The sequence below is a fragment of the Candoia aspera genome, chromosome 3 (assembly GCF_035149785.1).
Source record: "Candoia aspera isolate rCanAsp1 chromosome 3, rCanAsp1.hap2, whole genome shotgun sequence".
In the NCBI taxonomy this organism is placed as follows: Eukaryota; Metazoa; Chordata; class Lepidosauria; order Squamata; family Boidae; genus Candoia; species Candoia aspera.
This window is the reverse complement of record NC_086155.1, coordinates 117,656,100-117,669,908: the sequence shown is the minus strand read 5'-3', so window position 1 is coordinate 117,669,908 and position 13,809 is coordinate 117,656,100. Positions and strand designations below refer to the sequence as shown.

The 13,809-nt window shown below is 39.9% G+C and overlaps 1 protein-coding gene across 1 annotated transcript in view; it reads right to left on the bottom strand.

Moving 5' to 3' along the window:
- The window catches only part of SEMA5A (semaphorin 5A), a 169,099-nt gene that overhangs the window by 1,359 nt on the left and 153,931 nt on the right, over positions 1 to 13,809 (bottom strand). Inside the window, exons 18-22 of the mRNA XM_063298707.1 lie at positions 12,958 to 13,167; positions 6,442 to 6,612; positions 4,503 to 4,658; positions 3,119 to 3,166; positions 127 to 338 (exon numbers count right to left, since the gene is read on the bottom strand). Of these exons, the coding sequence (XP_063154777.1) occupies positions 127 to 338; positions 3,119 to 3,166; positions 4,503 to 4,658; positions 6,442 to 6,612; positions 12,958 to 13,167 (797 nt within the window). The remainder of the gene's footprint in view (positions 1 to 126; positions 339 to 3,118; positions 3,167 to 4,502; positions 4,659 to 6,441; positions 6,613 to 12,957; positions 13,168 to 13,809) is intronic.

Genomic DNA, 13,809 nt, shown 5'->3' with positions numbered 1-13,809 from the left:
AAGGACTGTGGGGGTGCCTGTGACAGTGGACTCTACGCTGTGCACTTCCTGAAACAGCCCATAGTAATTTGCAATGGAATTTGTGTATCTGTATTTGACAACACATGGCTTCTGTTGATTCCTTACCTTAATGGCATCTACAGAATCATACTTGTCCAGTTTGTTGAGGTGATTAGTGATGTTGGTGTTAAGAGGTGCTGGAGATACTGGATGAATGACAGTGGCATCATGAGACTGTTGCTGATACCGCTGGCAATAAGTGTAAACCAGAAGAGTCAGAAGGCACCCAAGAATGGAACTACTCAGCCCCACAGCAGTCATGTGGAACAGATTAAATTCTGCAAGTTAGATGAGTGGGGAAAAAAATAAGTACCTGATTTTGTTTACATTTTATTATTTTTGTATGTTACTTATTTAGAGAGCAGGGGAAAATACTAAAGTTTATACTGATTACAGAATTCTGCTTTCTGAACTTCCTGCCAGGTATATTTTCAGAGTAGAACAAACCGAACCCACCTCAAAGGGTTGTTTTTGTGGGGGAAAATAGGAGACAGGAGTATTAGGTATGTTTGCTGCCTTGAGTAGGTAGGTAGGTAGGTAGATAGTCTGGATAAAATGATGGTGATAATGAGGTCATTCTTAGATTTGCTTTTTCTCATAAGAAAAATGCCAGTTGCTTACAAGGAAGATGGAAAGAATCTTTCAACTGTTTTCCTTGACACAAAGCACTTTTTGCTAAAGTTAGGCTTGTGACAGGGGTTCTATTAGGAAGGTAAAAGCTTCCAGAACTCTTTGGGGGATTTTCCAGGTATTCTGCTGGTGTTCTTGCCAGATGCCTGGCCGCCCTTTGAAATATGGAAATAACTTAGACAAATGTGGTAACTACTTGTGACTGTCCTCTTGCCTGGGCAGAGCTTGCACAACTCCTTAATATTTATCCATGTTGATGGCAGTGAAGCAAGCAGGAAAGAACCAGAGGTGAAATAAAACCCATCCCAAATCTAAACAAATACAAGAAAGAATCCTTTACTGTGACTACTCTTTATATACAGTCTCCTGGGAGCTAAGATGGTGATGGAGCAGCAGCTTCTCTACTGAGCTCCTTATAATATTTTTTACTCTGCAGTAGTCACACATGCAGGGAAGCAGTTTATATCCTCCGCCATTTTCATCCCTCGCTAGAATCCAGCAGCTTGTTTGGTAGTCTGGAGTCTTCTAGATTCTGGCCTGGTTGGAACACTGATAGAATTGTTGGGAGCACTGACTTTTTAATCCATTATAGTTGTTAGGATAGTACCTTCTGTAGAGGTTTCCACAGCACTGTTTGATCAAATGTTTAAGTTCTCACTTTTAGTTTCTAGGGCCTGAAGTTGTGAACAAGGTGCTTACAGAATCTGGTCAACTACCTGCTTGCCTCGCCCCACATGCCTTATTAAAGTCCAGTTCTTTAAAGGAGGAAATAGAGAACCTACTCCTGAAAAAAAAAATGAACATTATGTTCAACATTATGCCCCCCCCACAAAAAAATTATAGTTCAATAAGTGATAGTTCTATGCACCACTTCAGAAGTTACAGAGAAAAGATTCTCTAGAGTGCAGTGAATCACCAATGTACCATCTGTCAGCAACTCTTTAAAGCAGCAGCATCTTTTCCTAGGATCAAGGGTCTGCTCTCAGAAGCTGCTACATAATGTTTTACAAAGTTCCAGATAGGTTCTATGCTCATGCTCCACTGTGTTCTAGATCAATTTCTTAGAATCAAACATGAAGCACTGCACAGCCCTAGTAACTAATACGGTCTTCTTGGGAAAGATGCTTGAATGAGTGGCAGTTCATTGGAGAGAACTTCTGATCAACGAAATTTATGCTTTCCTCCCCACAAGAGTCCACCCAGATCAAATCTTGAACAGCCTGCAATCCTCCTAAGCAGAAAGTCATTGCTTTTGGGAGAACAGATGTTTGGTGTGTCTGATTTATAACATAAAGAGCACCAAGTATCAGTTCTCCAAAACTGGCAAACCTGTACAATTATTTTCATTTACAAAACATATTCTCTCTCTCTGTTTGTTGTGGGCAGGGTGAAAAACTCACTAGGGCATTGTAAACTGTCTGCTAGAAAGGTTATTAACCAATGACTATGTCTTCTACAGCTTCAGCAAGTGTTAACTTATCTTCATTACTTGAAGTAGATACTTATTTGCATGCTATCCATTCCTGAAGGCTCTGAGCAGCTAACAGTCAGAACCATCATAAAGTAAAAAGAAAAAGATTATCCTCAAAAATAACAAATTAACTGATCCATAAAATTAACCAAATAATCAACAATATCAAAATTGTGCAAAAAAGAGCTGGTGAAACAGATGAAGCAATTGTCCATACAATTTGGAGCATGGTGGAGTGACTCATAGAAGTGTTTCATCCCTGCATCATGCTGTACAAATATTATTTCAGAAAATTCACATCTGGACCACGCTGGCTCTTTCATCTTTTGCCTTCAGTGTTGCTTATACTGCCACAAACAAAAGATTCTCAGTGATACCCAGCATAATCTAACATAAATACTGAATGGTGCAATAATGTTGGCATTCTAACAAGTCAACAGGCACATAGAGATAAACCCCATCTAGATACCATTTAAAAGATGTAACCAAAGGTCACAGAAGGAAACCCAAAGCCCAGGACAATCCTACATAGCAACCAACACCCAGATAAGCTGCAAACAGCCCCAGATAAACCATCAGGGAATAAACAGTACCCTAATCAGGGAACCATTAACCATTAAGGAAGAAATCACACTCCACACCAAGAGTGGCAGGGCAAGTTACTACACATAAACAACCCACAAACTTCACTCTCCCATACCCCAGTGATGCTATCCAGCCTGGTAATGAAAGGTCTGTAGGAAAATAACCAAGCTCAGAGAACACCAAGATCCATGTGTTTAACCCCGAGTTACATATATTCTCCATTACCGGAGCACAGGAGAGTCCTAGAAATTTAAAATGTGCAAATCGAGGCTCAGCTGGTGTAAAAAAAAATAGAAGAAAGCCTCATGAAAGAGTTGAGGATGGGAAAAGATGTATAGTTATCACAGATAAGACAAAAGGGAAGAATCTTACCGCCACATCTTTTTTCTTTGATACTGCTGGTTCTTGCAACTCTTATATCTACAACAGCAAATAAATCAGTTAACAGCACTAGTGAAGAATGCCTGTTCTAAGTAATTCTTCTAAATTACATTTGACTGCAATAAAGTTTTTCCTCAGTTGTCTGATATGATATCTTATCAAGACAACAGGTTGCTAATTTGCCTGAACAATTACGCACTCAGATCCAGTAACTACGAAATAATAATAGTAATAATAATAATAATACCACCACCACCACCACGATTGGCATTGACAAAATCACCACCATTAGTCAACTGCAAAAGGCAGCTTTACTTGGAACAGCTTATATCCTCCAACGATACCTTTAATATTATTAAACAACATCTGCCTATCCCAGGTCCTCGGGAAGGACTCGATAGGTGGACAAAAATGTCAAATCCAGTCTAAACATCTGGCTGTGCAATCAACCATAATAATAATATTGCACAAACTGATATAAACAACGACATAACAGTCACCAAAATGATTCACTGGAACATGTAAAACATCTGTAAAAATTACCATTTGCCAGTAATGAAAAATTGGTGGGAACATTTAGTTGAAAAAGTAGTCGAAAATGAGCAGGTTAAAATATTGTAGGATTTCCAAATACAAACTGATAAAAGTCTTGGCGCATAACACACCAAATGTAACTGTGCTTGAAAAGAAGGAAGTGTGGATAATTGATGTGGCAATACCAGGGGATAGTAGAATAGAAGACAAACAGTTGGAGAAGATCATGAAGTATCAAGAACTGAAAATTGAAAGATTATGGCACAAACCAGCCATGGTGGTCCCAGTGGTTATTGGCCCACTGTCATACCAAAAATTCTTGGACAGCACTTAGAAAATCTGCACATTGACAAAATTTCCATCTGTCAATTACAAAAGGCCACACTGCTTGGACCCACACATACACTATGCTGATACATTACAACGTCCTAGGTTCTTGGGAAGAACTCAATGAAAATGAAGGCCAACACCAGCTAAAGAACTGGTAGCTGAGATTTCACATTGCTGTACATATAATAATAATAGTAACAACAACAACAACAACAACGATTTTATTAAACTGATATGCCACGCATTAATAGCAGCAGAATATAAAAGCCAAGGTAGGAGAAAGAAGAGATTTAAATCCACCAACTGCCTGGCATGTATATTTGGGTAAACTAAAGAGCTACAAGTAACTCATCCTTGTCTCCTCCCTCCAGCTCCATCTTACTGAACAGGGACAAGCACTTAATTCTTCATTTTAGACATATCTCAGTCTTCTTTTAGCAAGTGTGCAGCCACCTAGCCATGTCTCTTATTCAGGAACCACATCCAAATATAATCAGCGCTTGCTCCTTACCTGGTATGAAATTGGAATCAAAATCACATGGCTGACTTTCAGTACTATTCCCAGAGCACTGCTGACCCACAGGAAATAAAACATCACACTGGCGAGTGCGGACCTGGACTCCAGATGCATCACAGCCTGACCAATCTGACCAGTCCAACCAACTATCTGCAACAGACAAAAATCAACAGTGCATAAGGGGACCAACCATCCACCATGCTTTTCCTTTAAAGACTGATAATCTCCCCCTACCCCAATCTTCCTTTTCTCGATTTTCAGCATGTTAACCTGATTCTGCAAGAACCATCAATGCACTGAAGCAATTATGACTTGTTTTAGACCATCATTATGTAGATAAAATGATGTGCAAATTTTAAAAAATGCACACTTTACAGATGACACTACATCTCTTGGTGTTCTTTGTTGGATCAGGATGGACCAGCAGCATGAGTTTTGGCAATTCACCTACACTGAAGGGGAACAGACTAAACTCTCAGCCACTTCCTTCTGCTCAAAAGTTCTTTGGTACCCAGACCTTACAACCTTAGAGTAACAGGGGAACTGTTCTGAATAACAAGCAAATATCTCAGTTTTGATCCTCAGACACTTTTTTATACAAGGGAGACAGGTGGTGGAGGAGCATATACAGAAACTCGTTCAACTCTAAATTAAAATTATACCTTTAGCCTTTGGGAAATACATTATACCAGAACTAAGGCTGACATACTTGTCACCTAAAGATTATTAATATTAATATCCCATCACACATCATGTTCTTGCTCCACATCATTGGCTGCTGCTAGTGGTGGCAAAGAAATGCAGAAAATGCTGTCATCATGATAATGCAGAATTGGAGAGTTTATTAATTGCAGAATATTAGGGAAAAGCAAATATGGGGAAGCACTGTCTGCTTTTATTGAGTGTAAGGTGTAGTTTTAGCCTATCCTGATTGGGGAAGATTGGAATTAAAGAGTCCAAACATCTGGAGAATGCTGGTGAAACAGAATAGGGCAATCTTTTTGAATATGAATTGCCACTGACCCATGATAAAAGTAGGGAGCAGCCCCATCTTTCTGCTGCGCTTTGCTCTATACCTCTCTCTGTACTATAACTAACACACACACACACACACACAGTTTAGATATATCCTCCATCCAGCCTCCTTCCTCTTAGCACTGAGTGTCTTGGCATGGCAAGAACATTCCACAGGTTTTATGAAACTAGGCCGACACTATCCCCCAGATAAAGCAAGGGGATGGAACCTTTCTTTCTTATACAACATTACATAACTGGAAGAAGAACCAGGACACTGAAGTTGAATTAGCTAGGAATGGAAAAGGCAAAGCCTGCAACATAATTGGGAAATATGGCTAAGCAAAGGACCGGTCTGACCCACTGTTTTCCATGTAGGTCCTAAGTGGAATTAGACAGCTCACACCACTTCCAGTGAACAGCTAAGTTCTCTGCTTCAGGATCCCCAGCTTTTATGGATGAAAATCATGACTCCTACCTTGTATGCTATCTTTCTATTGTAGCTAATTCCATTGTGAGAAATCTTCAAAGCAGGTTTTTGTGGATTATAGCTCAGCAATGAGTATGAGAGCACTATAACGAGTTCATAAGGCATGGCCCAAGCTAGATTAAAGGGTGGGACCATCATAATAGACCTATCCCACGGGATGGATGAACTCTAGTTCTAGATCCCCCACCCAAGATTGAAGCTGAATTGGAATGTTGAGATCTAATATCATATTCCTACATCACATAACTTATGGCTTTGGGTAAGCTAAAATATATCAGCATTATCTTTCTCAGTATAACATGTGGACAAAGGAAAACAAATGTAGAAAAAATATTCAGTAAATAATTCCCAACATGCTACCTAATTTAATCTAATTCTTAACAATGTCTGTTCTACAGTTGGTAAGAAAACAAACAGGATGTTTCATACCTGGGCACTGTTGTGTATTGCAAAGCGCTTCTTCAGTGTGGAGCCCTAGACAGATGTCACCTCCATAAGCTGGTGCTGGGTTTGTACATGAGCGAGTCCTCATGTAATGGCCACTTCCACAAGTAGCAGAGCACCTGGACCATGATGACCAACAGGACCAACTTCCATCAACTAGAAGAGAAACAGTGCTATTGTTTCTTGTTTCTCAAAAAGCAGATAAACATATTCATTATCTTCCAGTTTACTACTGCATAATTTAGACCACTGAAGGAAGTTTGAGGCCACATGCCAGAAAATAAAAACGTACATTCTTAAGTATCACTTCAAGATAGGTAACTCAGTTATGATAAGATAGGAGGAAGCCCAAACCAATGCCAATGCTACAGCTTCCAAATGAGGAATATACCACAGCAGCTTCACTGAGATATGGTATGTATGTATTTTCCAAATTTCCACCCCGTTGCAAGCCAGAGACTCCTGGTAGCTAACACAGAGTATAAAAACAAGTAAAACTTCCACAGTATAACTATAAAAGAAGTAAAATAATAACACCACCCATACAGAAAGCTACAAACAATAAACACAGAAAATGAAAATGGCATGCTAAAACCAGGAGAAGGCCCTCCAGAACAACTCTAGCTTTAAAAGCTTCTGAAACATTAACAAGGAATGGGCCAGCCTGATCAAAGCTGGGAGGCTGTTCCACAGCATCGGTCCTATCATAGAAAAGCAGCACTTCCTTGCTAGTTTATTTATTGAATCAACCATATTTATAGGGCCACCTAACTCAGCCAACACTGGGCAGCTTAAAACAAAAACAGCCACTATAAATCCTCCAAAGACAGCAAGACCAGGAACCAGCAAGACCAGAAAAAATGACAGAAACCAAGAAGGTTCAAGGTCTGACAATAAAAAAGTGTCCAAAAGATAATTCCTCACCCAGGACCTGGTAAAAGAGCCAGGTCTTCAAGTCTTGCTTAAAAGGACAGCAGAGATTAAAGGCAAAATCAAGAAACTCTGCAGGTATCTTCACATTCCACTGCACAAGAGCTCCTCCACACATCTTGTCAGTAGCAATTACCACCACCCATGAAGTTTTATGCTTCCAAACATGAATTCAGTCCTGGCCGAGCACTCTTTGAAAACAGGAAAGGCAGTTGGGAGCTTGCAAAAAGCTTGAGTGAAGAAGTGGTCATGCAGGAACAGGAGTGTGTGGAGAGGATTTTGGCAGGGAAGGAACACACTGACCATCCATCTCCAAAGCATAAACATCAACAGTGAAATTAGTTACTGTTGAAGAAGTCAACATAAGGGCTCTGTATTATGAAACAGTATAACATAAGGGCTCTGTATTATGAAACAGTATAACATCTTTTGAGGGACACGGTGGTGCTGTGGGTCAAACCGCTGAGCTGCTGAGCTTGCCGATCGGAAGGTCGGCGGTTTGAATCCGCATGACGGGGTGAGCTCCCGTTGCTAGTCCCAGCTCCTGCCAACCTAGCAGTTCGAAAACATGCCAATGTGAGTAGATTAATAGGTACCGCTTTGGCGGGCAGGTAACGGCGTTCCGTGTAGTCATGCCAGCCACATGACCACGCAAGTGTCTATGGACAAATGCCGGTTCTTTGGCTTTGAAACGGAGATGAGCACCGCCCCCTAGAGTCTGACAGGACTGGACTTAATGTCAAGGGAAACCTTTACCTTTTTATAACATCTTTTAGGTCAGCTACTCCTAAAGAAGAACACAAAGTTACCAGCCATAACTAGTATAGAGGCAGAAAGCCAACAGGGGAGGGGGAACTTTCCAGGTTATTGTACAGAGAGTCAAATACATAACTATTTGCCTTTTGGGGGCTTGTACTTGGTGCAGTAAGTTCCCAGCTCTCAGGGAGCAAGTTCATTCCCCTGAGACCACAGTAGCTGAGTTAAGGTGCTTAGGCAACCAGAAAGATGAGTAGATGAGACTTTATGGGATGTAATAGTTTTGTCCTACTCTGACAATGACAATCCGTTGCTGTCAGTGAGTATGTGGGCCTTGAAGGATATCATTTCAAGGATAAGCAAGATGTTCCTGTAGAAGGGGCCCAATTCTTGGGTGATGAACCCCATATCCTCTCCCATCAAGGATACTCCTCTGGGGAGAGTGGAGATTACTTGGTAATAAATGATTTGATCATTAGATATATAGACAGATGCCAACTGTAGGGTAACCTGTCTGGTGTGAAGGCTGTAAATGTCACATGGCATCTAGATAAGCTATTGAATACTGCTGGGGGGAGGAAGGAGAATTTATGGGGCATTTTGGTACCCAGTAACATTGGAAACATGCTTGGCTAGTCCTGGTAGCTAAATGTTGGCTATTATAGTAGGTAACAAATTCAAGTCCGGGACTGCCAAAAGAAGCATTTTTAGAGATGCTACCAGATTCATTAACAGACATGCAGATTTCAGGGGTCCCAATGCATGGATGAGATAGAGATGTTAGGTGGAGGGTTTAGATTTGAAAGACAGGCTTCACTTGAACCAAAATGAAATCAGGATGCTGGTGCATAAAACAAACAAACAAACAAAAAATGTGACACAGATTTTAAGCTGATCCTTGGGAGAAAACCAACTGTCAGCCCTACAGAGTAGACCAGACTCTGGTCAACCAATACCATATAGGTTAGGACTACTTTTATTGTAACAACTATAGTAACAGAATTTTGCAAGTCTGAACGTGCATCCCCCCTCCCTCACTTTATCTTCTTGTGAACTAGGGAGAGGCTCATCTGAGACATTTTTATCAAATTGGTTTCTTGGAATGGGCTCAAGCCCCTTATCTGACTGTTGGTAGCAGCTCTTCCTCCTGTCCTTCAAGGCCATTCCCTATTCCCTCTACACGAACAGGTGCTGGATAACATCTGGTTCAGAAGGTTCAGATATTTCAGGTTGGGTTCAAGTGGGTTCATAGTAGTCATGTCAGTCAGAAGATGAAAGGAAAACAAAGTGTTATGAAAAAGATTCAGTCCAACAACATCCATCCATCCATCCATCTTGTATAAGTGGAATCCTATATGACTTCTGGCAGTTAACAATATTGCCCAGATAAAACATCTGAAAAAGAACATAATGAACAGGTGCTTGTCCGCCAATAGCAGAAGCTTCTGAGCCAACAGAAATGAGTCCTTGACTGCAAACAACAACATAGATATATTGGCAATAACAGAAAGATGGTGGAAAGGAGAAAATCAAACAAACTTTATGGAAAGGGCAGGGCAGGGCTCACTAGAGGAAGTATTATTTTTTATATGAAAGGGACAATACATTCTAACATATTAGAAAACATCGGAAGGCCAGATCCCTTCACAGAATTATTTTGGATGGCACAAGTGAGGTCTAGAGATATACTGCTGTGGATCAAAATATGGAGGACAATTTCAAGATGTTAAAAGAAATTAAAAATACAGGAAAAGGTAAGTACTTATAATAATGGGGGACTCCAACTGACTTCACAAAGACTTGGCACATTCATGCTCAGACCATGACACAGAAACCACATTTCTTGATATCCTAAATGCTGATGCCTTTTAAAATAGTTGGTCTTGGACCCACCAGAGGGGGAAATAAATATACACTTAATACTAGTAACCATGATCTGGTATGAGATGGAGATGTAACTATTGTAGAACCAAAAGGGAATAGTGACCATGATGCTATTACAGTTAGCATAGATGCAATTACTTTGTCTGCTACCTAAACTCCACTGGAGTTGGGTGCTAATAAATTTAAATATTTTTTTTAAAAATAAGATAAAATTAGGAAACTGCTAGTAGGAACTGACACACTGGACTACAAAATAAGAAATGTCTAAAAAAAAATGAGGGGACTGCTGAAAAAGAGCCTGAAAGGAAAATTCAAGAGGGCTGAAACTTGTTATAGTGACTAGAGATTATTTTAAATCAGTAAAATTAGAATAAAAATCACAATAATTGAAGCTTAACTAGAATGTATTCCACAATGAAAGAAAGGGTCAACCAAATCCAGAAAGAGGCCAGCATGGCTTTCAAGTAATAACCGGGCAGATATCGATGTTACGAAGGATTCCTTTACAAAGTTGGAAACTCTGTTGTAGTCAGACTAATTAAAAGGACCACAAGCTCTAGAAGAAAAAATATAAGGTGCTGGTAAGAAATGCAAAACAAGAATTTTATGAGTGCATGGCAAAAAAAATATAAGGGAATAAGAAACCATTTCATTACATTTGAAGCAGAAAACTAGTATGGGAAGTAGTTGGGCCATTAGAAAATAAAGGAGTGAAAGGAAAATGTATATGGAAATTGCAGAGAAAATGAATGAATTCTTTGCATCTTTCTAAAGCAAACTGAGAAACAAGAAAAGGTATTCTAGGGATCTTGAGAGACTATGCTGTGACAAATCATCAGATTCTGATAACATCCATCTAAAAGTTGTTAAAGAACTCAAAGGTAGAATTGTTGGCTGCAGTGGCATCAAGGAACAGTAGTGGTGTGGTCCACTTTTTCTTTCTCTGCACATAAAAGATGAAATTCCTTCACACTGGTGCTTAGAAATAGTTACTTAGCAAGCTTTGCACACTGCACTACAGTATTGTATTATAAATTCCTCCATAATCCAGAGTTACTTAACAACCTTTGCAAATTCAATGAAATCAGTCTGAGCCTTTTATTTGTATTGCTGACTGTAACAATTAAGATAAGAACACAAGCTCCCTAATTGGATACCTGCAGAAGGGAGGGAGAATAATGGCGTGTTAGAAATAATGCCTCATGTAAAAATATATTTGGCAGATGATCAACTATTTGGTTCTCAAGTTATTGACAAGATATGTCATCAGACTATCTCCAAGTGTTAACGTTTTGAGGACATTTGAGACAAGGGACAATAATCATTTGAATGGATTAAAGAGCAAGACTGCTTCATGCAAAAGGAAGGGACATAAAGTTGGCTTATTTGATCTGGGTTAAAATGGGATATGTTGTTTTGGGTGGTTCTTTCTGGACTTGCTGACATCTGGACTGATGATGGCTTTTCATCATGTATTGGATTTGCTTACAGTTAAGAGTTGAGATATGGAATGATGAGTTTTACATTTGTTAACTGATGTGATTATTGTAGGGCTCTGATTGAACTTTTTGCTGACACCTGGATGGGAAAAGGCGTTGCTTATTGGACTTGCCCATAGTTAAGAGTTGAGTTATGGAATGAAGTTAATTAAGAGGAGATGAAAAGATAGTGAAACTGTTTATACTGGTTGTGATGAGGGTGGGAAGTCGCTTTCTGAGGCTTCTCTTCTCTTCTCTTTCTGCTTTCTTGCACCTTCTATTCTATTTTTTTTAGTTTCTATTATCTTTTAGTATTGTAGTTAAAACTTTTAATAAAAATGTTGTTTGAAAAAAAAGACTATCTCCAGGTGTTGTGCAGTGGAAGCAACATCTCACTTAAAACTAGCCCTGGCCATAAGTCAACTGCCTGAACTGTAGCGAAGTCACTGATCAGATGTGCCACCAAGCCATCCCCACGTGTTGCACTGTTTACACTCCCTGCCCTATGAAAAAGGATAAAACGGTAGCAGAATACGCCAAATACTTTGAACTGCAGTGTAGATCTAACAATCCAAGAGGGTGCTAGACAGCTGCCAGCTGGCTCCAAGGGATCCATTTGCTGTCAAACTGGGTCTCCTGACAAGCTGAAGAGACATACTGTAGTCTGATATATCTTTTCTTCATTTACTATATGTTTCTTAATATTTACTCAATAAAATCTTTTTTGGCATTTACCCTGGCTTGAGTCTACTACTTTGAGCCCACAAAACTACTGCCTACTGGCTGCCACCAGGCCAAGCACACTTACTTCCTAGCAACATCTGGATATCCAAAAAGGGTTTTGAATAAAATTAGTGCCCAAGGGGTAAGGTGTCCATGTCTTTTATTGACTGTAACCTACTTTGAAAAAGGAAAGCGAAGAATTGGAATACATGGGCAATTTTCTCAGTGGAGGAAAGAAAGAAGTAGAGTCCCTCAAGGATCTGTATTGGGGGCCAGTGCTTTTTAATGATATTGACTTAGGGGTAATCAGTGAGTTGGCCAGATGATACTAAACTACTCTAGGTAGTAAAACCTAAAAATAACAGCAAAGAGTTACAGAAGGATCTTTTAAACTAAGTAAATGATCAGCTAAATGGTAAATGCAATTCAACTTAAGTAACTGTAAAGTGATATGCAATAGAGCAAAACAATTCTAACTTCACATACTATATATATATTGAGCAGTTTGTAACCAATCAGGAAAAAGATCATGGTGGATAGCACCGGGATTGTAGTTTAACCCTCCCCACACATTTTAGGCAAATCACGCTTCCTGCTGGTTTCTAAAATAAAGCAGAGGGCCTGTCATAAAAGGTAAAAGCACTTGATCTCTCACTACGTCCTAGTAGGGTTAGAAAAGATGAATGCTTTGGAAGTGGCTCCATATTTTCAAACTACTATGGCTACTTACCTGGGCATGGAAGGATGTTGCATTCCTGGTATTCCAGGGGCGGTCCTAGGCAAGGCAACCCCCCATACTTTGGCTCAGGATTATTGCAAATCCGTTTGCGGTTCCGAATACCTCTGCTGCAGTCACGGCTACACTGAGACCATGGAGACCAGGGGGACCAAGCTCCATTGACTGTGTGAGTAGAACGATGCCCAGAATGCAAAAAATCTCCTGAGAAAACAAATATAAACAGAATAGAAATAAAATGTGAGTCTTCTAAAGACAAAAATTTACCACCACAGTAATCTGCAAACGTACTGATAATATTGTTCTAATTTAATTTGCATCTGACTGAGTAATTTCATCACTTTTAAGTATGCAGTCATATGGATTATAATATGGTATCAAATCTAATTGCAGAGACTGACAGTTATACTTCATAGGAAACTGAGTAAGTATTCAAATAGCACTGGCCAGGGAACCATGAAACTCTCATTCCCAAAGCAATTTTTATCAGGCCCTTAGTGTCTTTACCAAAGTAGATATTCCACATTTGAAGGTTACAGCATTTTTTGAGGTCAGGCTATACTCCATAATAGAAAAAACTTTACTACTAACTGGATCCAACTTTATCATGAAGTCTCACACTGCCAGACTGAGAGCCAGTTTGGTCTAGTGGTTAAGGCGCTGGGCTAGAAAGCAGGAGTCTATGAGTTCTAGTCCCACCCTAGGCATGAAAGCCGGCTGGGTGACCTTGGGCCAGTCACTCTCTCTCAGCCCAACTCGGTGCAATGTAGACTAGCCTCCTCGTGGTGCATCCTGGGCAATGTGACTTGTCACGGCTAAATAGTCTACACATCTGGCTGCTGGACC